The sequence below is a fragment of the Corylus avellana genome, chromosome ca4 (assembly GCF_901000735.1).
Source record: "Corylus avellana chromosome ca4, CavTom2PMs-1.0".
Taxonomy (NCBI): domain Eukaryota; kingdom Viridiplantae; phylum Streptophyta; class Magnoliopsida; order Fagales; family Betulaceae; genus Corylus; species Corylus avellana.
Genome location: NC_081544.1, coordinates 21,392,423 through 21,416,046, shown reverse-complemented (window position 1 = coordinate 21,416,046; position 23,624 = coordinate 21,392,423). Strand labels below are relative to the sequence as shown.

Here is a 23,624-nt window from a genome sequence, read left to right as displayed (position 1 = left end):
GGGATCCCGATCCCTTTGAGCCTTGAGGGTGCTGGGTTTTCTTTAAAGATATCTTCCTTCTTGTCTTTAACGGATCCTTGCTATTGGTAGAATACTCTCCTTTTAGGTGGTTCCCTTTCTTTTTTAGGAGAGTGATTTTTTGTGTCGCAATTACAGGGATCTATTGTCTTAGGTGAGTTTTCCTACCGGCAACTTGTATCCCACATTGGATGCTCATTGGACCGTCTAGGCTCATGGGCTCTTAGGTGGCCCTAAAGTCATGCTTGCGCTACATGGACATTGGGTCAGCTGAGCTTTAGGGTACATTTGGGCCGGTTGGTTATAGGGCCAGTGGGAAAGTAAGCCTCTCCAATTCCCTTAGGGCTAATGAAAATTAAGTTGAATATAGAAAGCTTCTATTCCATACCTAAAAATAAGCAAGAAAATAGAATTTTCTTTTCAGGCTGTTGCGAATTTTGTTTCTCCAAAAGAAAAACTTTTGCCGACTATAAGCAACGAAGAGAGCGGTGGAAGAGAGAGGTGGTGGAGACTACCATGGCCATGGCTAAGACCAAGCCTCGCAATATGGAAGGCATGGTGAACCAAAACCTCAAAAAAAAAAAGAAAAAAAAAAAGAGAGAGAGAGAGAGAGAGAGAGAGAGAGAAGGTCAGGGGGTTTGAGTTAATGTGATCTGAGAGACATGTAAATGAAAACTTTTATACAAAGAGAGAGAGAGAGCCATCGGGGGCGGTGCAACCATCCCCACCACTAAGTAGTGGTGCAACCACCCCTTAAAGGACAAAACAGTTATCAACTCACTTCTAAGGGGGTGACCAACCACCCATTAATTTTTCTTTTTCCTTTTAGATGCTTACATAACTTAAGTCAGGCCGTTCATTTTTATTTTTTTTTTTAAGAAAAAATGCTTACATGACATAATTGTGACTCTTCATTTTGAATGAATGGTCTAGATGACCTTTCAATCCATCAACACAAGGTCCTTATCCCACTGTGCCTAGTCATATCGATTTGAGTACTTGAATATTTCTAACTTTTCGATTTCATGCTAAAAATACAATTTACATATGACAAATTATTCACACTCGTTAGTCATTTCAAAAAAGGTCAATATAACGTCAGCCGCCGAGGCGGGGCGGGGGACCCAAGAAAAGGGACCCCCTTCGCTGTATTTTTGAGATATGGCTAAGCTAGAGGAATCAATATGTAGTTTTCTGCCTCATCCATTTTGTAGCCGACCACTTTTCCCCTGCAAGTACTTCACATCCTCCATGTATGCTATTTGGATCTGACTGCCCATCTAGCCCCTGAAAGAAGCGAAAACAAAAGGACAATATTAGCCCAACAATTACATACAAAGCTTACTTAAATTTGTTTCGTTCACTCTAAAAGGCACATATGCACTGAAGGCCATCGTTATGATCTCTAATAAAGCAAGTTATAATTCATTATATGGGACACTTTTTTCTTCCTTGTGTTTTTAATCACAGAACTATTGCAATATATATACATATATAAAATACCATATTTGGGCATTCTTGTATTTCTATGTTAATTTCACATCAAATATTAGCTTAGCCCCACACTCCTCTTTTTCTCTTTTACAGCATGTTTGAGATTACGTTAAGAAATAGAACTTTTAAAATCAAAGAGTTTTTTAGAAAAAAAACTTCATTTTTAAGCTTTTCTCAAAAACGTGTTTTGACCATATTTAGAGTAAAAAAGTCAAATGAGTATTTTTAAAACTTTTTACCAAACAAATCAGTTTTCTTGTCTGGCACAATTTTTTAAGCTTAATAACGCAATCCCAAATATGCTCCTAGTCTTTTTTCAGAAGATTATCGAGAGAAAATAAGAGCGCATCTGACCAGTCTTCACAAGAATCACAAAGATGCACAAATTTAGCAAGCAACATTAAGGAAACAAACCATGCTCCAAAAGAGCACTGCATCTCCTTTATTTGGTTTTACAGACAATCCTCCGACCATCTTCCCACCGCAGCTACATTCACCCGAACCAGCCTGAGAATTAATCAGTCAAAAGTTATAAACATATTATGCAATCATGTTTTTCCCAGTAAGTAGGCAATAAAGCTTCATGAAGATATAATACTTGCACAGACAAGGATGGAAAGAAAATCAACACTCGAGATCTTATAGATAGAAGTTTTAACTTAAAAACATGAACCATTTGCAAAATAGATTGATAGATAAAACAACTGAAAAATAAACCACTCCGCCATCTTTACAAGAATATCATTGACGTTCAAGGTAATAGGAAACAAACAACCACATGATTGATATCTAACGATAGTGATGAAATAAGTGTACTGTTTGTTTTAAAAAATATGGCCTCATAGCTAATGGCAACAATTATATTGGTTACCTATAACGGCTCCTAAAGAAAACCTACAGTTAAAGGTCATTAGACACAGAATAAATTTGTCAGAATTACATTACGTCTAATCCATTGTGTTGCTTGCCTAAGACTAAAATTTCTCACATTCAAGAGTTATGCAGAATCCCTTTTCTTCTTTCAATAACTGAAAAATGAAAATTTCACTCAACTGGAAAAGATACAGCATCTTCGAGAAGATAAAACACTATATACTCAGTTGCATCTTAACTATGCACCACAAATCATTGACATTTGGAGCATGCCAATCTAAGAGAAGCACAACCGCATCTCTAAACACAAGAAATCCCTGATGCTGCAGGTCTGGAATATCTTTAACACTACAGCATTTCCCCCTTTCACAACACAAACCATTCACATTTAAATACTGAAGGGTGCAGATACCTATAATACTCTGAGTTAACCCCAGCATATTGTCATACTTCAAGTGCTAGCAGGCAGCAAGGTAAAACTTCCCAATGTAGATAGAGATAATGACAATCATGGAATCTCCTACTCAAGACTTTCTTCTTATTCTTCTTGGGAATCTTTCTCCTCCAAACGCCCCACCCCTGCATGAACTCTTGACCAAAAGAGCCTGATGAAGGCAGGATTTGATCTGAACAGAATTTACCTAGCAGGCAACTTCCTCTCCAGAACCAAATTTAGGGATCCTCAAACCAATGCAATATAAAATTCTTAGCAGGAAGCAATAGCTACCACAAGATCAAAAGATCATCATACAGGTAACATCTTCTTTGACAGCAATTAGTTTCCAATCACTATCCTGAATTTCTGAAGCACAATTTCAACTTCCACACAATTTAGATCAGTGAAAATGGCCTCATCAACTCTAATAACACAAAACATTTCCTCATGGGGGTTACCATAGAGGACTAACATTATCAGAAATGACTCATGAAGATATGCATATCTCCATTGTATCTTGTCCATACTGAACACTGTTTAGAACATTTGAAGAGTTCTAAAAAAGTTACGAATAAAATTTTCCATCTTTATCATAACCATGCTAATTCCAGCATTTACGATTCCCATCAATTGCCCACTTATGAGAGCATCTTATTGATGAACTCTTCCCGGCAAGAGCACTCCAAAATTGTTGTAGAGCAGGAAGCCATTGGTCTTCCCAAAATTTTCAACCACCAAACACTCCAAAAATAAAATCTGATTCCTAGATACTTCACCAACAATATGACATTACAATTTATGACCATCTTTGCTTTAAGGAAGAGACCATTTGGCAACTAACACGCATTTTAGTTTTGTAATGAAACAGAAGGCGAAATCATGCAGTAATCTAAGCCCTTTGCTAATAAAGTTTGCCAAATAGTAGCGAGGATGCACCAGCAGAAAATCTGATATATGTGAACTCGGCAACAAGAAAAAACTGCTATCATGTGCAAAATCTATTTTAGAATTTAAACGTTGTTAACCAAGGGTATAATAGAAGATTTCTTTCCTTCCTTTGTTTTCCAATATTCTATTATTTGCTTCTACATATGTGCGTAAGTCTTACTATCCTCAGCAATGGCAGAACTGGTGATTCAATCCTCATATGCTGAGAGTGAGCTAAATATTCACCAGCGTCTCTTAATTCATAGTGCTTTACTTTCCTTTTAGTTTTCCTAGTTTTATTTTCATTTTTGTTCAGATGATATCGTGATGAATTGTTCATATACCTTTCTTTCAATCAGTCTAAATGCCTTGTCTAGGCATTGAACTTTTACCAAGTGGCCACAGGCATAGAATGAATCAAAGAAGATGCTATTAGTTTTGAATTTTATTTGTTTGCAAAGAGAACAAAAAACCAAAAATTTATTAATAAATAAAATAAAATAAAATAAACATTGGATTAATGCCACCAAGATGCAAAAATGTGAAAAGCATTGGACCTCGAAACTTGTATAGAAAGAAATAGAAACTCAAATCCTAAGACAAACGTAAACTTTTCACCACATTTTATGACCTGTTTGATTAATGAATGATCAAACAGCTCTGAACCGTTCTCTATCCCAATTCAATCATTCCGTCAAAGTGCACAACAAAAATCCAGCAACTCCATCTTACATACATCCTGCCCCTCCTTATCTCCCCTTCTACTGGTGACCATTTCTCCTAGATTGCTAAAATGAAACTCAAGCTTGCAGGTAGCAGGTACACTTTTTCTGGAAAAGTCATCTCCCTTCCTAGATCCATAACTCCCATATTCGGAAACCCTAACTCTACAAGGGAGCAAGCATATGTGCTCATGAATCTAGGTGAAACTTTCCTTTCAACATTATTCCAACTTTAACAAAACTCCAGTGCAATTTCCATTGTTCCTCCTATCTATTCGCTATCCAAGTAAACCTCAAGAAAATGAATCATAGGATGACTTATATATCAAACACAGCCACAACCACCTTGGCACTAGAGTTATACTGGCAGTCCAACAAGTTTTTCTTGAGTGTTGTCTATTGACCAAGGGACTCCTAACAGAACTCTTTCTTTTTGCTAATACTTGCTAACAGACCTACAAAAGAGAAATATATGCATACAGTTGGATGACGAAAAAGTTCAGGACATATTTAATTATTTTAGATGTTCTTGTTTTCTAATTTACTTTTCGACAAAAACTGAAAACTCAGGCAAACAACTTGTTTGGCAGGTAGAAATGAAAATTGTTTTATAGCACAAATTAGAAAATAGCTCAAATGTGAAAAACTATTTTTTTTTTGATAAGTAAAAATGTGAAAAACTATAATAAGATGTTATCACATATAGTTCTATATTCATCTATCTGAAGAAACAAAATAAAAGTTAAGTGCTTAAAAGGTAATTACCAAAGGGAAATATGTTTCTCCTCCTTCAACATTGTCACTTAAATACATAAGCACTGTTGCTATTCGCTGACCACCTCGCTTCACATTGAACTGACAAAAAGTGTAAAAGACTTAAAGACAACTGACATGATCAATAAGTGTAAACGAAACACATCCAATATTTGGGAAGCCAGGGTTTGGTAACTTACAGTATCAGAGAAGTAGTCATGATGGGGTTTGTAATACTGACTCTTCTCATACCTGCGCTGATGCAGATGTTAGCCTTGGCACTGAAACATATCAGTCTTCCTGTTCATAAAAAATACATCACTAGTACACCAATTAGATTCCCACCTTAGTACTTGTATGAGCTCCCCATTTTCTACCGGTACTTGAGAATAGACAGAAATTCGTTTTTCAATTGCCTGATTGTGCAAGCAAAGAAGATTTCAGTACAGCACTCAATTACTAGCCAACAACATAAAGTGAGGCCTGCCTCAATCAATAGTGATTAAGAAATAAAATAGTATATACCAACTGCACTACCTACATCCTTGACAATTTTTCTCTCCCTACTCTCCCCCTCTCAATGACACACACTGGTGCACATAACAAGACTGAGGCTTGAGTGTATGCAGAAGCTTGGCTACGTGATGCATTTTGCAGAAAATAAGGTGGAAAGTGGGGTCTTAATCTTAACTTACCCATAAACTCCCTTCTAATCGCCACTGAGAGTGCAGACAAACAATTGGGGTTTTAACATTTATGAGTGATTAGTACAGACAAACAATGACAACCGTAACAGTTAAAGAAAACAAATAAGCTCCACAGCAACAGGGCCACAACCACAATGTGAATGGCACATCACACGAAACAAACCAGCATTTGATATCTTCTAGAGCAGCACAAACGTGAATGACAATTCATACTATAGTCACAGAAGTTGAAAAGTAAACTTGAGAGCAAACCAACCTGTACCATCGGATACTTCCTTTCTTCAGGATTTAAAAACATACCAGAGCTAGTCCTAACATCACTTTTAATTCCCTGAAAATAGGCACACATATTTCAGTCATTGCAAGTCTAAAAAAAAACAGTTAAAATTTGAGGAAAGCAAGATGTACTTCAGTCATTGCAAGATATGAAACAGTGCTTATGTATTTAAGTGAAAATAGAAATATGATACAATTCTTTTAATGAAGAATGTTTTTGAATCGTTTATTTTTTTTCCTTATGCGGGAAAGGAATGTTTGGGAGTCACAAAAGAGTTATTGTTCAAACATATATTCTGCTAAAAAGACACAATCGGACTCTCAGTTTGACTAAATATCTGCTATTGGCAGTACTCCTATTTCTTCTTTTTCAACTATCTTGATTTATCAAACTTTCTATTCTGCTATTGAGAAGTACCTTTTCTACAAACCCTGCACTTGAGGTTTCTTATGTTCTAATAAATTTTTATTAATAAAAAGAAGTTACACATAATTAAAACATGGTAAACATATCATTATGAGCTGAAACAAGGAACAACCTGTAGAAATGTTCAAGTTAATCAGGTTCACGACCCTAAATCAAGTATATTCTAGAAAGAATGGGAAGTTAGTTGCTTATCAGCATTGTTTTCCATAATAAGCTAATCAGCTGACTTACCTCCCTGCACATATAGGATCAAGGTAATGACATGTACGTTCAGTGTCTTGACTTCTTTTTTCTTTTTCCTTTTTAATAAGTAAATGAAATATCAATAAAACTGCAAAAGGTGCGCAACTTAAGTACACAGAAAGTATACAAGAAGAACCCCTAGCTAAAAAGAGAGAACAAGTCTAGAAAATCATGAAAACTAAGCAAATTACGATCTAAGAGCATCTTTAGTGCCCTCACCAAATTTTATTACCCAAAATAGCCCAAAACCACTTTTTTATACTTTAGTTATCAACTTTTTTAAAGCATTCCAGCAGTCTCACCATTTTAGTTATACACTTTCACTATTCAAACTAAATCTTATTAAAAAATAATTTCTTTATTTTTTCTCTAAATAACTATATTTTTTAATAGAAAAAAGAATTATACCACTCACAAAACGCAATCACCCAGCAAAACCAAAGGGAGACTTGGAACTGTGGCTTGTTAAAATGCCATTATACAAAGCCCAATTGCTTTCACATTTCAGCAATAACATTAACACCACAACAACACTACTTTGAATTTCAACGCTTTCCGATTGCTTTCACATTTCAGCAATAACATTAACACCATAACAATACCACTTGCTAATTTATTTTGAGCAATCTAGAAATTAAATTATTGAGGCCATGGGTGCTGTCTAGTTTGATAGTCACCATGTTTGGGATATTATTCAGGCCAAACCAGAGAGGGAGAGAGAGAGAGAGAGAGAAGTATTGATAGATCTCGACAGTGATGGCATGGGACTAAATGGTGACGGTGACGGTTCCAAGCTTCCGATCCAACCTTCATGCAGCTGGTGGGTGCTCTTCCGGAAGAGTTGAGAAGAGAAAAGAAAGAATGAAGATAGACTACAGAGGTGTGTGCGTGAGAAAGAAAAGAAAAAAAGAAAAGGGAGGAGTGAGAAATTATTGTTTATTGTTTTGGTGAGTGAACAGTGCTCACTAACTTCCTCACTATTTTAGCTAGGCTGCTGGGGGCACTTTTTCACATTTTCAGTAGATTGCCTCACCAAAATAGCTTCTTAGCTATTTTGGTAAGGCTACTAAAGATGCTCTAAAGCAGCTGTCCAGTGACAAAAAGTTTTGAAAAAGAAAGACTAAAGCCCTGCCACCATCCTTTTATAGTCTTCAAACTTTTATAATTTCTTTCCTTCCAAAGACACTATAAAGGCAGGACGGAAATAATGTAATAGATATAGCTTGAATTATTGTAATTGTGTCTTTATATAGATGTGTGTGTGTAATGAATGTATATACATACTATAATACAAACATACAAACTCGAATTAGATTAGTTAAGATTCGAGTTTATCTAATTAACTCAAATTAAAATCTTAACAATAATTAATTAACTAATAACTAGTATGAATTTACAAAAAAAAAAAAAAAAAATTATCACGACATTTACTTTATCTATGCAATGAATAAGCAAATGAGTAGCTCATGAACAAGCTTGAGTTTGTTCGAAAAATAAATTAACAGAGTTTAAATAGATTATCTAGCTCAGTGATAAGCTCAATCTCGGCTAGTGTTTGAAAATAATTAAACAAACCGAGCTTAAACATTCAAATACTAGGCTCAATTACAGCCCTACAGATACTCCTCCAACTTGCATTCCACATAATCATATGTTCCAAAGAAATAATTAATACTTGTCCCATACAACACAAGTTGGACACAGTCCAGACATGTCCAGAAATAGTTTGGTGAAGGTATAGATTCGTATCTATGTGCATATATATGTCAAACTATTTCCAGATAATGATATCCAACTTGCATTCCACATAATCATATGTTCCAAAGAAATAATTAATACTTGTCCCATACAACACAAGTTGGACACAGTCCAGACATGTCCAGAAATAGTTTGGTGAAGGTATAGATTCGTATCTATGTGCATATATATGTCAAACTATTTCCAGATAATGATATATGTCATACAACAGAACTGAGCCGAAAACGGACCAAAATTGACCAATTCAGTCCAGTTGGTTGGTTTATTTGGTTTGCACAGTTTTTTGAACACTGCTATTCACAGCCCTGGAACAGCAACTCAAATCATGAGTTTTCCTCTTGCTTCACCTCTAAATCCTACCATTTTCTCTTGCCCTATTAAAAACCCAAGATTACAACTTCTCTACCATTAAAACCCAACTCTAGCACTCCATGAACCCTACAACTAGCTGCTGTAACAAATGAATCCTGCAACCTTTACACCTATTTTCCAGCAACAACAATCCATCAAGATTACATCTTATCCAATCCAAATAATATTTTAAGCCTTTAGACTTAAACCCTCACTTCTTTCCTAACTTTTGGTAACCTAAATCTCTCAAGAAACCAGCCTAAAGTTCTTTTGTTGCTGTCATATGCCAGATTTAGTATCAAAGCTGAGAGAGAGAGAGAGAGATAGAGAGAGATGACTAAAAGACTTACCAAAAGATGGAATCATGCAACACAGAATGTACCAAATAGTTGACAGAAAGATAAAGAGTAATACTTGATGTTAGGGACCACTAAAAAATTAATTAGAAGGAAAAGAAGGGCCATTGTGTGTACCTTCCCAGTTTTTGTATCCACTACAGTGGAAATTTGAAGTCGAGGGAGGGCTATAGCTCTAAGGTAGTCGCATTCCTGTAAAAACAAACAAATTTTCACTTCAAAGAATTATTTTGTAGCTTCATCTGTAATTGTAAACGAACAATTTTAAACTGCCCATGAATCAAGCAGAGATTCTTTAACTTCCACTAAAGTTTGAAATTCAAGATGTGTTGCCAAATTACATTGGTCCACTCAGCCCTTGTTGTTGTTGGCTTGAGACCAATCATCCTAAATGCGAGCTTCTATCCATACATTGGAAGACAACTACTTTTTTATTTTTATAAGTAACATTGAAAGACAACTACCTAGTGATACCTGTTTATTGTTCAAGCTTTTAGAAGGGTAAATGATAACTGGGTTCAAACCTAAAGATGTAAACGTGAAAAGGAGGATGCTTTCTTGACATGTTATATTTAAGCTTCACATGGGGACTTCTGCAATGTTTATGTCCTCAACAATTTTGTAGGGTTATTCTAGCCATACCCGTATATGGTTATTACAAGTTTATGTCTTGCCAATGAAGTGATATTTGTCGATCATAATAATGAAGTTTAAGTGCATGTTGGGTGCCAGATTTTTGTACTGTCTAGATGTTATGTTGTTTGATAATCTTCAATGGAGATTTCTAACAACTACGTGCATATGATGAGTGGACAAAAGGAATATGTTACTTAAACTTGGTACACTTTCATAGCTCTGCTCAACAAAGTTCTGGATAAGCTACATGACTTCTTTGTTGTTCTGCTTTACATAACTTTTAAGCAATGGTTTGATGCTTTTAGGGGTCTGATTGGAAAACTCTGGCAATTTATTTTTGTTCCCCTCGTCGGCACGAGTTAGCACATGCCAGCTTTTCTATTCCCATGGGGTTATCAAGGTGGTTTTCTATTGAATCCAAATCTTTTGAGTTGGTGGCGGAGGGTAAAGCTTCAGTGTTGTGGATTATTGAAATGTATAGGGGTAAAGTTCAATTTCCAATGGATGATTGCATATGATTGTTTTCATATTTCCAGTTTTCATGACTCTCTTGGTTTCTTTTCTTTTTTCTGGCTAGGTACTTCTCTTGTATATTTCTTGTGTACTTGGATGTGCCCTTTGGTTTTTAATGAATTTCATCACTTATCAAAATAAATTATTCAAGCTTTGGAAAAGAGCTTTTCGATAAGCCTAGAGTGCGAGGCAAGGGGTAGCATATAGTACAGAAGCTATAGGTTAACCATAAAACAGAAAAGATGTGACTTATATTGTAATATGCTCTCTACAACATTCGGAACCATATGAAGTAGAGGAAGTCTTTACATGATTTATATTTTATGCTAGTTACTTTCTATAATTTAAATTTCTCTTGAAAAACATTAAATCCTAATTATAGTTTTCGTGGTTTTATGTAGTATTCAAACTGGTCAAAGACATCGGAGTAGTATTATCAACTCATCACTAAAGAAAGTCATACCACGAGTGTAAGGATCATATTGAAAATGACATAGTTCACGAACTTCAACATTTCTACTTATCATACTGTTTAATTGAATTCAGTGCTCGGATTCTGAAAGAAACCAAATTGTTTTTCAGATCTAAAGATTCGATAATTATAATCTCCAGATTTCACTCTTTGCTCAAAAGTGCCTTAGCACCCGCAAGCCTGACCTCACATTAAATATATAAAGAACCAGGGAACACCATGCCAACATCAGAAGGTATTATAAAATAGCGAATACATATACCTCCATGCTCAAAAAATTATGAAGTACAATGATTCGAGGTGACCAGCTAATTACTTCAGGTTTGACCTACATTAAAAAAAAAAAAAAAAACAAAGGAGATTTAGTTGTAAGTTTCACAAAAAAAAAAGGTTAAAAAGGAAATATAAGAATTGTAACAAATACAGAAATAAACAATTTCATGCATACATAGAGAATAGATTTCATATTGAAACCAAATATATGCCAGTTGAACAAAAAATGAGATAAAGGGTATCCTGCATTTAGCTTGGCAAGAGGGGGGGGGAGAGAGAGTACATCTGTTATGCATTAATCATATAGCATATGCATCACAGGAATTTGAAAAAAATTCAAGGTGTTGGACCACATCCAATAATACCACCGCTATCCTCCCTCTATATTGTTCCCCTGACCCCACCCCCTCCTGTTCAGGATGAAACTACCAAAGAAGAAAGAAGTAACAAACAAACCTCAGTACAAGATGAATAACCACTAGTAAATAGCGCATCCATTAATCAGTATATACAGCTACCCCACGATAAGTAGAATCTGACCTAATTCATCTATGCAACTCTATATCATTTTGAACTTTGTGTATGCAAATCATTAAGGGTAAAAGTGCAGTTTTCTTCCTATATCCCATGTCCAACCCCCCACCCCGTGTTTTGTGCATGCGATATAGAGACCAAAAAAATTCAACATACAAAATCACGAACATACATATCCAATACGTAAAACTCTTGCTTCTTTGTCATTATCCAAATGGGGAATACCTGCAAATTGAAAAAATAAATAAATAATAAAAAGATAAATATGATAGATCAAAAAAAAAAAAAAAAAAAGTACTCCCAAACTCCACTAATTCTTATCAATACATAAAAAAACAAATCTCAACTAATTCTTGGCAAGAAAAGAACTAAAAAAAAAAAAAAAAGGATCATTGGTTCACCAAATGATGCTACATCAAGCTTCTTCTCTTCAAAAACAGTCAAAAAATGCTACATATGGATATCCCTCTTGTAGGTGGAAATTTTCGGTGGTCTAATAACCGAGACCTTCCTTTGTGGTCCAGAATTCACAGGTTTCTTTGTCTCCTAATTGGGAAGCCCAATTCCCTGATGTTTCTCAAAAAAGGCTCCCTAAATTTTTATCAGATCACTTTCAAATAATGAAAGATTGTGGAGATGTTCATAGGAGCAGACAATGTTTCAAGTTCAAGGATCTATGGTTAAAATCAGAAGGCTTTGTGGAAAAGGTGAAATAGTGGTGGATGTCATACAGCTTTCAAAGCTCTCCTAGTTTTTTCCTTTTATCCTAGCATGTAAACTGAAAGCCTTGAAAATCGATTTGAAAAAGTTGAATAAGGAGGTGTTTGGTAGCGTTGAGAAACACAAAAAAAAAAAAAAAGTTTCATTTGGATGAACTCTAAGGTCTTGATATTATTCCAAAAGAACAAACTTCATTTGATGTTGAGAATTTGAGAAAGACTAAGATTATTAATGACTTGGAGAGACAAGCTAAAATAGTTTTGGAGAAGGTTTTATTTCCAAGACTCATAATGCTTTCATTAGGGGGAGGCGGATTTTAGACTTAGTCCTTATTGCCAATAGAATCAAAGCAAGGGAACTAGGTGTGCTTTGTAAATTAGATCTAGAGAAGGCTTATGATCATGTTAATTGGGGTCTCCTTCGGTAAATGTTGAGGAGATGTGCTTTTTGGGGAGAAATGGTGTAAGTGGATAGCACATTGTATTTCTATGATGCAAGTCTTAGTTTTGATTAATGGAACATCCATACGCTTCTTTAATAGTTCTCGAGGCCTGAGACAAAAGGATCCTTTATCTCCTTTGCTTTATGTTGTTGTTATGCAGGTTTTGAGTAGAATGGTGTCCGCTACTGTGAATAAAGGGCTCTTACCAAGTTTCTTGGTGGGGTCTAGGAATAATGGCAGGCTCATTTTGTCTCATCTCCTATTTACGAATGACACCTTGATCTTTTGTGAGGAAAACCTAGAAGGCTTGCTTTGTATCCTTGGTTGGAGAGTTTCTTTTCTACCTATGAAATACCAAGGTCTTCCGTTGGGGGCTTTTTTCAAGGCAAAATCAATTTGGGATGGTATTATTGAGAAGATGAAATGTTGTTTGCTTGGTTAGAAGCGGCTTTATTTTTATCTAAGGGTTGTAGGATCACTTAAAAGCACTCTATCTAATTTGCCTACTTATTTTTTGTCCCTTTTCTCCATCCATGTTGGTATTACTAATCGTATTGAGAAACTTCAGCAGGATTTCTTGGGGGACAGAGTTGGTCATAGATTTTCTATCTAGTAAGTTGGTCAAAGATTTGCACTCCCAATATCTTGGTTTGGGGGTTCGAAATTTGTTCCTTTTTAACCAAGCTCTTTTGGGAAAGTGGTTATGGTGTTATACCATGGAGAGAGAGGCTCTATGGAGATTGGTTGTGGGATTTAAATGTGACAGCACGTGGGAAAAATGGTGTTCTAATGCAGTTATTCGGTCTTACCGGCTTGGGGTGTAGAGCTATATTAGAAGGGAATGGGGGAGAATTCTCTAGATTTATTAGATTTGAGGCGAATGATGGTTTTAAGATCAGATTTTGGCATGATGTGTGGTGTGAGGTTTAGACTTTGAAGGCATCTTTCCTGGAGTTGTTTAGCATAACTCGCTTCAAGGAGGCTTCAATGGCTGATCATTGGCAGTTTTCCAATGGAACATCACCTTTATCAGATCAGTGGATGACTGGGAGGTGTATTTGATTGAGAAATGCTACACTTTCCAAATTTTTTCTCCAAAAGTTAGTTCCTAAATGATGTGTCACCATCCCATGAGTTGGTGACACATTTCCCAAAATAATAAATCTCGTGATGGTGACACATCATTTGGGAACCAACTTTTGGTTAAAAAAAAAAATTTGGGAAGTGTAGCACTTTTTTTTTATTACCTCACTCTTTAACCTTTTGCATTCTCTCAGATTGAGACGAGGTGGTGAGAATAAGAATTGTTGGATTCCTTCCAAAAGGGGGGTTGTTGAGGTTAGATCTTTATACAATGTGTTATTTCCCCCCCAGTAGGCTCTCCCTTTCCTTTTTTTTTTTTGATAAGTAATGATGATATAAAAAGAGCGTAGAGGGGCACAACCCATATACACGGGAAGTATAACAAGAGAGCGCCTAAGAGGGAGAGAAATGAAAAAGGAATTCAGAAAAGCTAATCACTAACGGAGCTAGCCAGGCGGCCGTCCAAGAGTACAGAGTGAAAAAAAAAAGAAATGAATAAGTTCCTCTAAAGACCTAGAGGAGTTCTCAAAACATCTAGCATTTCTTTCGCTCCAGACACACCACATAAGATAGAGAGGGATCATCTTCCACACAACTGCACTACGAGAATGCCCTCCCGTCCACCAACAATCGAACAAGTCCCTTTCCTTGGAAGAGCATTTGGAGGAATAAGGATCTTTCAAGAGTGACATTCTTTGTATAGACGGCAGCTTTAGGGGAGATTCAAACTATGGATAACTTGAGAAGGAGGCACATCATAGTGGTGGATTAGTGTTGTGTGTAAGAAGAGTGGGGAAGCTATTGATCATCTATTGCTCCATTGTGAAGTAGCCAGATTCTTCCGCCTATTATAGATAGAATGGGTCATGCCCTAATGGGTTGGAGAAGATAGTTTGGAAGACACTACAATATAGAAGTTTGGAAGATGATTCCCATGTGCTTAATGTGGGGTATTTGGAAAGAATGTAATGCTTGAAACTTCAAAGATTGTGAGAGGACGGTGGTAGAATTAAAACTCATTATGTTCAAATCTCTTTATGTTTGATGGTTGCTTACAATTGTTCTCGTTCTTCTAATTTCTTAGAATTTCTTGATATGTATTCTACTTTTTCCTAATTAGATGTTTCTCTCATATACTTCCCATGTACTTGGGTTGTGCCCTATTTGCGCTTCTTTATGAGATTAGATTACTTCTTCTTTTTTTTTAAATGCTATATATATATTTTGATAAGTAAAAAAATGCTACAATATTGAAAACATACTTGCTGTTTCAAATTCATACAACATAAACTGGCAATGTAATAAATCAAAGGTACAATTTGAAAATTAAAATAACCAGCTCATCGCATGGGTCCATTTACAGTTCGCAGATGCAGTCAAATCAGAATAAAATGAAATAAACATTTCCGACACAAAACTCAATTTTGGGAACAAACATAATGGTGGGAAGCATACCCACCTCTGGGCAGTTGAAGATAGCCATCGTTCTGACTCCCCTGCAATTTCCTAAACGGTGGAAACTCTGTCCCCATAAAGAACATGGATCTTAAGTACTTCATTTGACAAAATATAATAAGACAGAATATAACTTAGGAAGCACATATCCGAGCAGAAAAATATTTTATAACGTAAAGATCAATCAACAATCAAAATCTTGGGAATAGAAGAATATTATAATGTTGACAAATAAGCTCCACAACATTTTTTTTGTTAGAATTAATTGAGACGATTCTAATGCTCTTATAATTGCCAAAAATGCTCTAATACTGTTATTGATATAACAACACTCGTCTTATTAATCTAAACTATGTTTCGTCTGTGAAGGAAATAAAAAAAATTTACTAATGCATTGAAATCAATCAATTTCAAAACCAAAAACTTATACCTTAAAATGGCAGCTCACTTCCCTGAAGTAAAGACAACAGGAACAAAAAATAAATTAAAAATAAATCATCAAATCTCCTGTAACTTTCAGCATCCTCTGCTTCTTCCTTCCACTAAATGTCTAAGTATCTTATCTTCCAATAGTGGACAAACATAAGATAATCATTTCTCATATATACAATATTTATACAACATTATATAAGCATGATATGCACGAAAAGATAAGACATAATATGAGCTCATTATTAGTAAGAATCTATATTAGCCTATAGATGCAATGCCCAAGAACTATACCATAAGAGTCTTCCAACCTTCGTATAAATGCTAGTTGAAATGAAGCACCTGCAATTCCAAAACAACATATGAGAAAAATTACACTGATAGAATTGGGAGCCCCATCAATTTACAACATCATCATCATTTTAGGGATGGAATCAATTTTTGAATCCAAAAAACAAAAGAGAGAGAGAGAGAGAGAGAGAGAGAGAGAGAGAGAGAATTTTTTTTAAAAAAAAAATCTATTCAGCAAACGAACTAAAATTAAATGATCTACCACTCCGGAAAAGAAAATGCCGGACCCACTTTTTGGGCAAAAAAAGGAAGAAGTAATAGGAACCTAATAATAATTAAAAGAGCTGAAGCAGAGAAATTCAAAAATTCGAAATTAACGAATGATTTGATTATGTACCTATAATCATTCCCACAGTGACGAGCGTGAGCAGGCCGAAGACGATCTTCATCGGAGCGGCAGTCATTTTGACTTGGATTCCGTAGATAGTGTTTGGAGAGAGAGAGAAAATGAGACCCGTTCAGTACTGTGGGGGGAGCAACAGCCAACAGGAAAGAAAAGAAAGCACTTGGGGAGTTTTGGTTGCATGTTATTTATAGACCTACCTTTTTATGGTTTTCTTTTTGTGTTTTTTCAAAAGTCAGATACGTACCAGGAATTCCAAACCAACGGCCCCGGCACGCCGGTGTGAACCCGCTGACCTCAGCTTCTCCCTCGCTCTTTCTCTCTTCTTTGTATTTTTAGGTTTAAAAGAAAATTAAAAAATTAAAAAAATAAATAAATAAAAAGAAGGAAGGAATTGAAAGAAGAAGTAGAGATTTTTGCTGCAAACTATTTGCGTGGTAAAATAAAACTAGAGCCTAGAGGGACATGCATTTGGCATCGTCAGTTAAAACTTAAAACAACGGAAACGAAACTGATACATCCCAAAATAATCTGATTAAACAAACCATGTTTGGAAACTTAAAAATAGAAAGAAAGAAAGAAAGAAAAAAAACCACTTTAATAATTAATAGTAGTTTGCAATCCAAACTATGGCCCCTTAAAGCACACAAAACACTTTGGCAACTTGGTTGGTGGTGCAAGTATTCATCAAGTGTTTTTTTTATTCAAAGCGGGAGAGGGGGAAAAGAAGATTAGAATAAAATAAAATTAAATAAAAATCTTTGAAGAAAAATAGATTTGGGATTTTTTTTAATGAAAAATGCTACCCACTTTCACTTTTACATTTTCAAGTATACACTTCCTGGCAAGGGAAAACTAGAATTTTATCTTTTGGGGGGGACAAAATTAGAAAAATATTTGTTTGGGGGGTCAAAAATTAAATTTAGAAGGCCTACTTTATAAAATACATATAATTTTGAGGCATTTTAAAAAATTTGTGGGGGAAGGGGGGGGGTCTAACAACAAGGTAGTTCCGCCTCCCTAGAAAATGAAAATCACTATTAAATTTAAAATTCATTGAGGGTGAGGGAATAATAGTGTGTATAACAATTATCTTTTTAAATAGCTAATTTTAAATTAGCATAGCGTGTCCCACCGACTATATAGTGGGTATTTTCTAGCATAAAATGTATGTATGTACATATTTTTAACTTATACATTCATACATGTATGCATACATACATTTTCTCCAAACAAACAAAACAAAACAAAACAAAAAAAGTTTGCACTAGGAAATCCTAGTACTAGGAGCGATTACTCTTATTCATGCAACTTCTTGATGCCACTTTACCCTTTTTTCTATAGTTAGCTACTGGTGAATCCCTTGTGGAAGGTAATTGCCCAAAAAAGTATATATCATTTTTCTCTAAAACAAAAAAAGGCATAATCAACTGACTTGGCATACGGTAAAACTATTGATTTTACTCCTACTGATTGATTAACGGGGATCTTGTAAGATTCTTGTGCAATAGAGCTGCCATACTACACGGTAATAAAGTAGACCGATATGAGAGCCTATCCAAGCCCCAAATGCTCTGGCAAATGTTCAGACAATGTAAGCAAGGTAATAGGACAACCCTATTCCATAGTATTGGAATCCCTAATTCATAATGGTTTCTTTGTTTGTCAACCGCTCTTTCATACACACCATACAAATAAATACACATGCCTGTACAAGCCAACAAAGTCAATTGGCAAAATCCTATATTCAAAGTTTAATAAGGCTACTGGACACGTATTTTCCCTCACAAACTTTCCATTATGGTTTTGAACTCTACCCAATCCATGTATAATTATACTAAACCTCATAGGGTTTCAAGCCTATAGGGTTCATAAAGAGGTAGTAGGCTTGATTAACTTCTTTTGCACCAGCTCGCTGCCTTCCCCACTGCTCACTGGACATCCCACTCAAGAAATAGAAATAAAAGAAGCAAAACAATCACATTATTAAAAACCTAAATATCTTTAATTTTCATTATTTTATCTCATTCTACAGCCCTAAAGGGTAACAAGTGTGTAACTCAAAATCAATCAATATGAGCACTACGATTGTGGCAGCATCTGATGCTACCCACAAATAATAGAAGTACAAAACTGATTCTTTCATCTGCTGACAATAGGAAAAATAAAGCAAGACGGCTCGCAACAACGAGGATAAAACAGCATCAAGTTGTGCTGATCTACTCGCCCACTGTCAGTCCAAACCCAAATTTATAGTCTTTCTTGCTGTGATCAAGCTGCAAGGGATACGAAAACTTGTCAATAAGAATATCTATGCGGATGATCTATAACCTATGCAACTTTTCGACACTGCTCAACAATGATAAATCAAAGCTCTCCACAATTTACAAAATAGATCTCATATATGCACCCATTTAGAAGACTACTATATTATAGGACTTCACACAATCAAAGTTGCCTGACATGCAGGTAAGGAAAAAGCACGACTAACAATTGATCCTCACCTCTGCAGAAAGTATAAAATTTAGACCCATATTCAACCGTTCTTCCAGAAAAGCAGCCGCAACACCATTGGAATCAATCTTCCCTCTGAGGCGGCACTGTAAGAACCATAAAGAAATAGTCAGGCAGAATGATGAATTGAGGTTAAGGCACAGAATCCAGCTTGTCATTCACAAATGGTACAAAATGAATTTGTGACAAGAACTTCCAAATATTTGACCCATTTTTCTATGACGACTATTAGAACCAAGAGAAAGCAGATAACTGCGAGCCATTTGTACATGCATCCCATCATCTTGCAAGGAGTGAATTGTCAGATTATGTCCGAGGAAGCCTTGCTGAAGAGAGAGAAGCGAATTGAAAACTAGCTGGAGGCTGACCCACCCTAACAGTAATGGCGGGCTTAGGTTGAAGATAACAAGACATTTCGAATGAGAACACTGTTTTATTTACAACATTCTGCTTATTGCCATTTCCACTATTAGTTATAGTAAAGCACTCCAACCTCTCTTCTATAGGAAGGAATAACTATCAATGCTTACAGGCAATTAAGAATTCCAAGAGAGAGACAGATAGGGGTTTCAAACCTCTTCCTGTGTCTGAGTGATGGTTTTCCAGAGGACATTCACCTCCCCCTTACACAACAACCAGGTGGACTCATGTAAACTTCTTCCTGTAGCTCCTCATTCAGGAAAAAGTTAAATATGAAAAACAAAAAACCCTAGTAGCCTGGACTGGATCTTGCTTGCAGTAGAAACCATGGCAAGGATCTTCTTGCAGACTGCAACAGAAGTGATATCAACTAACCTAGAGGCTAGACACAGTCATCAGAAAGGCACTGATCTATACAGAGTTTATGGCATTCTTACACTTTAGCGAACTTGACAAAATTTCATGAAATACCATACAAAAGTTCCATAGTGAATTATTCTAATATTATCTAGTCCAGATTAATATATCAAAAAAGTACAACTTTTCATGAATATCTAAATTTATATTCTAGTAAAACATAAAGACAAATTTCTGGCACCAATTGATTCACCAACCAAATAGCATCAATCCAGTCCTGTAACTAATTCCAGATTGTCGAATTCGATGATTCAGAAATTTTCTTAATCAGTCTATTAGTTTTCCAAAAGGAAAAACATAAAATATGAATAACTTAGAAGAAATCAAACTATGTATCGGTAGACAAACTGTCAAACTAAACTTTTACTACAAGTTCCCATCCTGAGCCAAACTTATATAATGAAACAACAAATTTTACATCGACTTTTTGATATAAAGAATTTACTCTTCCTTCTCTATCTATTATGAGCTTCAAATAGGAACACTTGGATATGCTCCTAAGTAGTCAACTCTTCCTTAATGTTTAACAGAAGTACTAATATATGTTAATATAAGTTAGCAAACTTTCAATTGTGGTGTTCCATGTTAAATCCACCATCAGCTCTTCGTATCCTTTGATTGGCTTTGTTACTTTAAATTGTAGTTTCATATTCCCAAAACTCAAAATTTTCTCTTTCCACGTGGGGAGGGCACTTTCCAAGTGGGGAGGAAAAGAATGCCAACCTTGCAAAACCCTTTTTTTTTTTAATTCAATTGATAAGTAATTCATGCCCCATGAGATTTGACCCATCACCTCATCCACCACCCCATTCTAATGGGAAGTGGGCCCAAGGGCTGAATCGGCTGATCTTGCAGAGCAGGTACAAAGGATGAAAAGATTGGACTTTAGGCCCCCGTTTGCTAGAAGCTTGGAAAATATAAAACTGATGGCAACATTGGAGGAAGGAAAAGATACCCATTTTTTCTCATGGATGCAATGGAAAGGGGATGTCCATTTCCCTTATCTAATAGAAGAGAAGGATGAGAAGTAAGAAACAGTGCATATAATACTTCACATTGTTATATATATATATATATATATATATATATATATATATGAGGGTGTGTGAGTGTGGGTGTGTGTGACCCTTTTCAGGAAAAATTGTACCTCAGATTACACAAACCCCACCCCACCCCTTAAAGGTTGAGCCCAGGCCCCGGGGCACATGCTTTTTCTTCATGATGGAGGTCCTGGTAGTAAACTATAGCCTTGTTTATTGAACAACCTAAAATCCAAATAAGCTCTTATCTGCCATTCTATAGTGATAATCTCGGCTCCCAGCTGACTAAATTGTGTATAGATAGAACTACTATAAAATTGATCTTGCAGCTGCAAGCCCTTCAGAATTTCTCTTGTGATCTATCTGGAGGTCAGCAGGAATATCTTCTTGGTGAAATTGGCTTTTCTAATGCGAAGTACCGAATGACAGTTTTTCTTCTTTTATTTTTTATATATATAGGTCATATCAAAAGAAAGATGTAGCTTTTTTATATAAGAAAATGAAAGATCTAGTAAACCAAATAAAGATTTAAGCTTTGCTTGGAGGATATAACAGCAAGGAGAATGTTAAGCATTCTAAGTACAATGAGCCCAGACAATTATAAAATGGTGACATAAGGGACTGCAAAGCAACATGTCTCAGAATCATTAAGATGATCAGATACTGTATTCCCAATGCTCGTAAAGTAGTAAAACAAGAGACTGCTGATTAAAAATTTTCAGAAATACAAAAACCATGCACATGGAATCAAAACAGCAACTGTAGCTTCACATACAACTACAGTTCAAACAAATAAACTATATATTCTGTTGCTCAGAACACTAGATCACCGATGTTTAATCCATTTCAATTGCACCAGCTAGACATTTTACAAGTAACCAAAACAACATTTATTTATATGAAGTGCAATAATCCCATGGCCAATGAATCGGTATGCCCAGCCAACTTCTAGTCACTCTGCAAACCAATCTTACTATAATTATGTGACCTCTATATGCCCAGATGAGATAATGCCCATGACACATTATTTATCATGCACCACCATGTTGTACAGCCCATATTTGGGCCTTCAGCTGCGTGATAAAATAGAAGTAGACATGGGTGGCAAACGACTGAGGCATGTGTATCAAAAAGAGGCAGAGGCTTATACTACTTAGGCATGCACACATGTTAAATTACCACTTATTCCAAAAACTTAAGCTGATAGAGAGAAATAAATTAATCATTTAATTTACATTCTAAAACTCCCCCTCACATGTGGGCTCAAACTCTCCCTTAATAGGTGATCCCTAACACGTAAAATATTTAATTGAAATGAGAGGTAAAGAAGAGTCATAATTCGAACTCAAAACCTCTGCTATGAGATACTATGTTAAATTATTATTTATCCCAAAAGCTTAAACCGATAGAAATAGATAAATTTAATCATTTAATTTATATTTTAACAATACACACGAGCATGAGGTTTATCCTATATAGGCGCACGCCGCACACACGCACACAAAGACTAAATATGATTATCTAATCAAGTAGCAAAATACTTCCTGAAGTTCATATTAAGGATCAAACACGCTGGATTTACACAGCAAGATAACATTCTTTTTCCAAGTGAATTGTAACAGGTTCGGTATAGTACCTGCTGGCTGCATGGTCTAGTTATATTTGTACCCACCTGATTAAAGTAAACTGAGCAAACATATTCTACAGGGCTGTCATCTCAATAAAGTGCAGTTTGGTGAGAGCATGGGTCTAACCTAGCCTATGGGGACTATGCCTAGAGTCCGACTATCAAGAAAAAGATATCTACTTGTAATGTCGAAACTGGAGAGATCTATTATTACCTCTCACATCATAATGATAATATAGTCATATTCGAAAACTAACCACACATGTAATATAAAAAAACTAAGAAATACAATACAATGACAGGCAAATTATACCAACTCCAGGATGTCAGAGCATTTACAAGAGCAAAAGCTACCTGTCGAAGGATGTAATCATAACCAAAACTGGCAGTGACATCTCTTGACATGTAATTGTACATGAAGTCTGATGCTAGAGAAACCTAAAAAGAAGAAAACTGTGTAAGAAATAAAATTGGTAACAGTCATAACATATTCCTCTCCAGCTAGATTCACTCACCTTCTCCGATACCTTCTGAACATAGCTCAGCGCAACCAATCCTGTACTTGCAACTTGACCTGTGGCAACCTGCAGGAAAATTGGTTAATGCAACTAAGAATGACATATTAAGAAAATAAAAATTTTAATATATATATATATATGCCTGCCCCAAAAAGAACCACATATTTTTCCCCAAACACATGAACCAAAAGAAAAACTCGTTTTACAAATTCCAAATAGTTCCAGAAAAAAATAATATTATTATTTATTTTTTTGATAAGCAATGTTCTATATATCAAAAGCACAGAGGGGCGCAACCTCAGTGCACAAGAAGTATACAAAAAGAACACCTAAGTAGAAGAAGAGAAAAGAATAAGAAACTCAGAAAAAGTAATCACTAACGGAGGTAGCCAAGCAGCTGTCCAAGTGAAGAGGGTAAAAAGAAAAAAAGAGTATAAGCTCCTCTAGGGTCTGTTCTGAATCCTCAAAGCACCTCGCATTCCTTTCACTCCATAAG

At 35.7% G+C, this 23,624-nt stretch overlaps 2 protein-coding genes across 3 annotated transcripts in view; both read right to left on the bottom strand.

Moving 5' to 3' along the window:
* Positions 1 to 856: 856 nt before the first annotated feature.
* Positions 857 to 16,922, bottom strand: LOC132179177 (prolyl 4-hydroxylase 1). Of its 2 annotated transcripts, XM_059591836.1 has the most exons (13): positions 16,840 to 16,922; positions 16,587 to 16,658; positions 16,193 to 16,240; positions 15,474 to 15,536; positions 11,942 to 11,994; positions 11,225 to 11,290; positions 9,459 to 9,533; positions 6,187 to 6,261; positions 5,569 to 5,639; positions 5,424 to 5,475; positions 5,236 to 5,325; positions 1,927 to 2,019; positions 857 to 1,305 (listed from the first exon to the last, which is right to left on the bottom strand). In XM_059591836.1, exons 2-13 carry the CDS (start codon positions 16,651 to 16,653, stop codon positions 1,198 to 1,200), a joined length of 861 nt encoding a protein of 286 aa, XP_059447819.1. In that variant the 5' UTR covers positions 16,654 to 16,658; positions 16,840 to 16,922; the 3' UTR covers positions 857 to 1,197. The 2 variants fall into 2 exon arrangements, with proteins under 2 accessions (XP_059447819.1, XP_059447820.1); XM_059591837.1 differs by lacking the exons at positions 16,193 to 16,240; positions 16,587 to 16,658; positions 16,840 to 16,922 and adding an exon at positions 15,900 to 15,951 and having other exon boundaries at positions 15,470 to 15,536.
* Positions 16,923 to 18,553: 1,631 nt separating this feature from the next.
* The window catches only part of LOC132178641 (mitochondrial import receptor subunit TOM40-1-like), an 11,993-nt gene continuing 6,922 nt past the window's right edge, over positions 18,554 to 23,624 (bottom strand). The window contains exons 8-11 of the mRNA XM_059591121.1: positions 23,126 to 23,194; positions 22,965 to 23,048; positions 19,097 to 19,192; positions 18,554 to 18,868 (exon numbers count right to left, since the gene is read on the bottom strand). Coding sequence (XP_059447104.1) covers positions 18,812 to 18,868; positions 19,097 to 19,192; positions 22,965 to 23,048; positions 23,126 to 23,194 — 306 coding nt within the window. The 3' untranslated portion in view covers positions 18,554 to 18,811. The remainder of the gene's footprint in view (positions 18,869 to 19,096; positions 19,193 to 22,964; positions 23,049 to 23,125; positions 23,195 to 23,624) is intronic.

What these genes read in the sequence shown, in the direction of transcription:
- LOC132179177 (XM_059591836.1), bottom strand. Translation starts at nt 16,653, where the DNA reads ATGACTGCCGCTCCGATGAAGATCGTCTTCGGCCTGCTCACGCTCGTC. An exon ending in ATAATTTTTTGAGCATGGAG is followed by an intron (nt 9,534 to 11,224) that starts GTATATGTATTC and finishes TTGTTTTTACAG; the next exon opens with GAATGCGACTACCTTAGAGC. An exon ending in CAGTGCTCTTTTGGAGCATG is followed by an intron (nt 1,306 to 1,926) that starts GTTTGTTTCCTT and finishes CGCTTCTTTCAG; the next exon opens with GGGCTAGATGGGCAGTCAGA.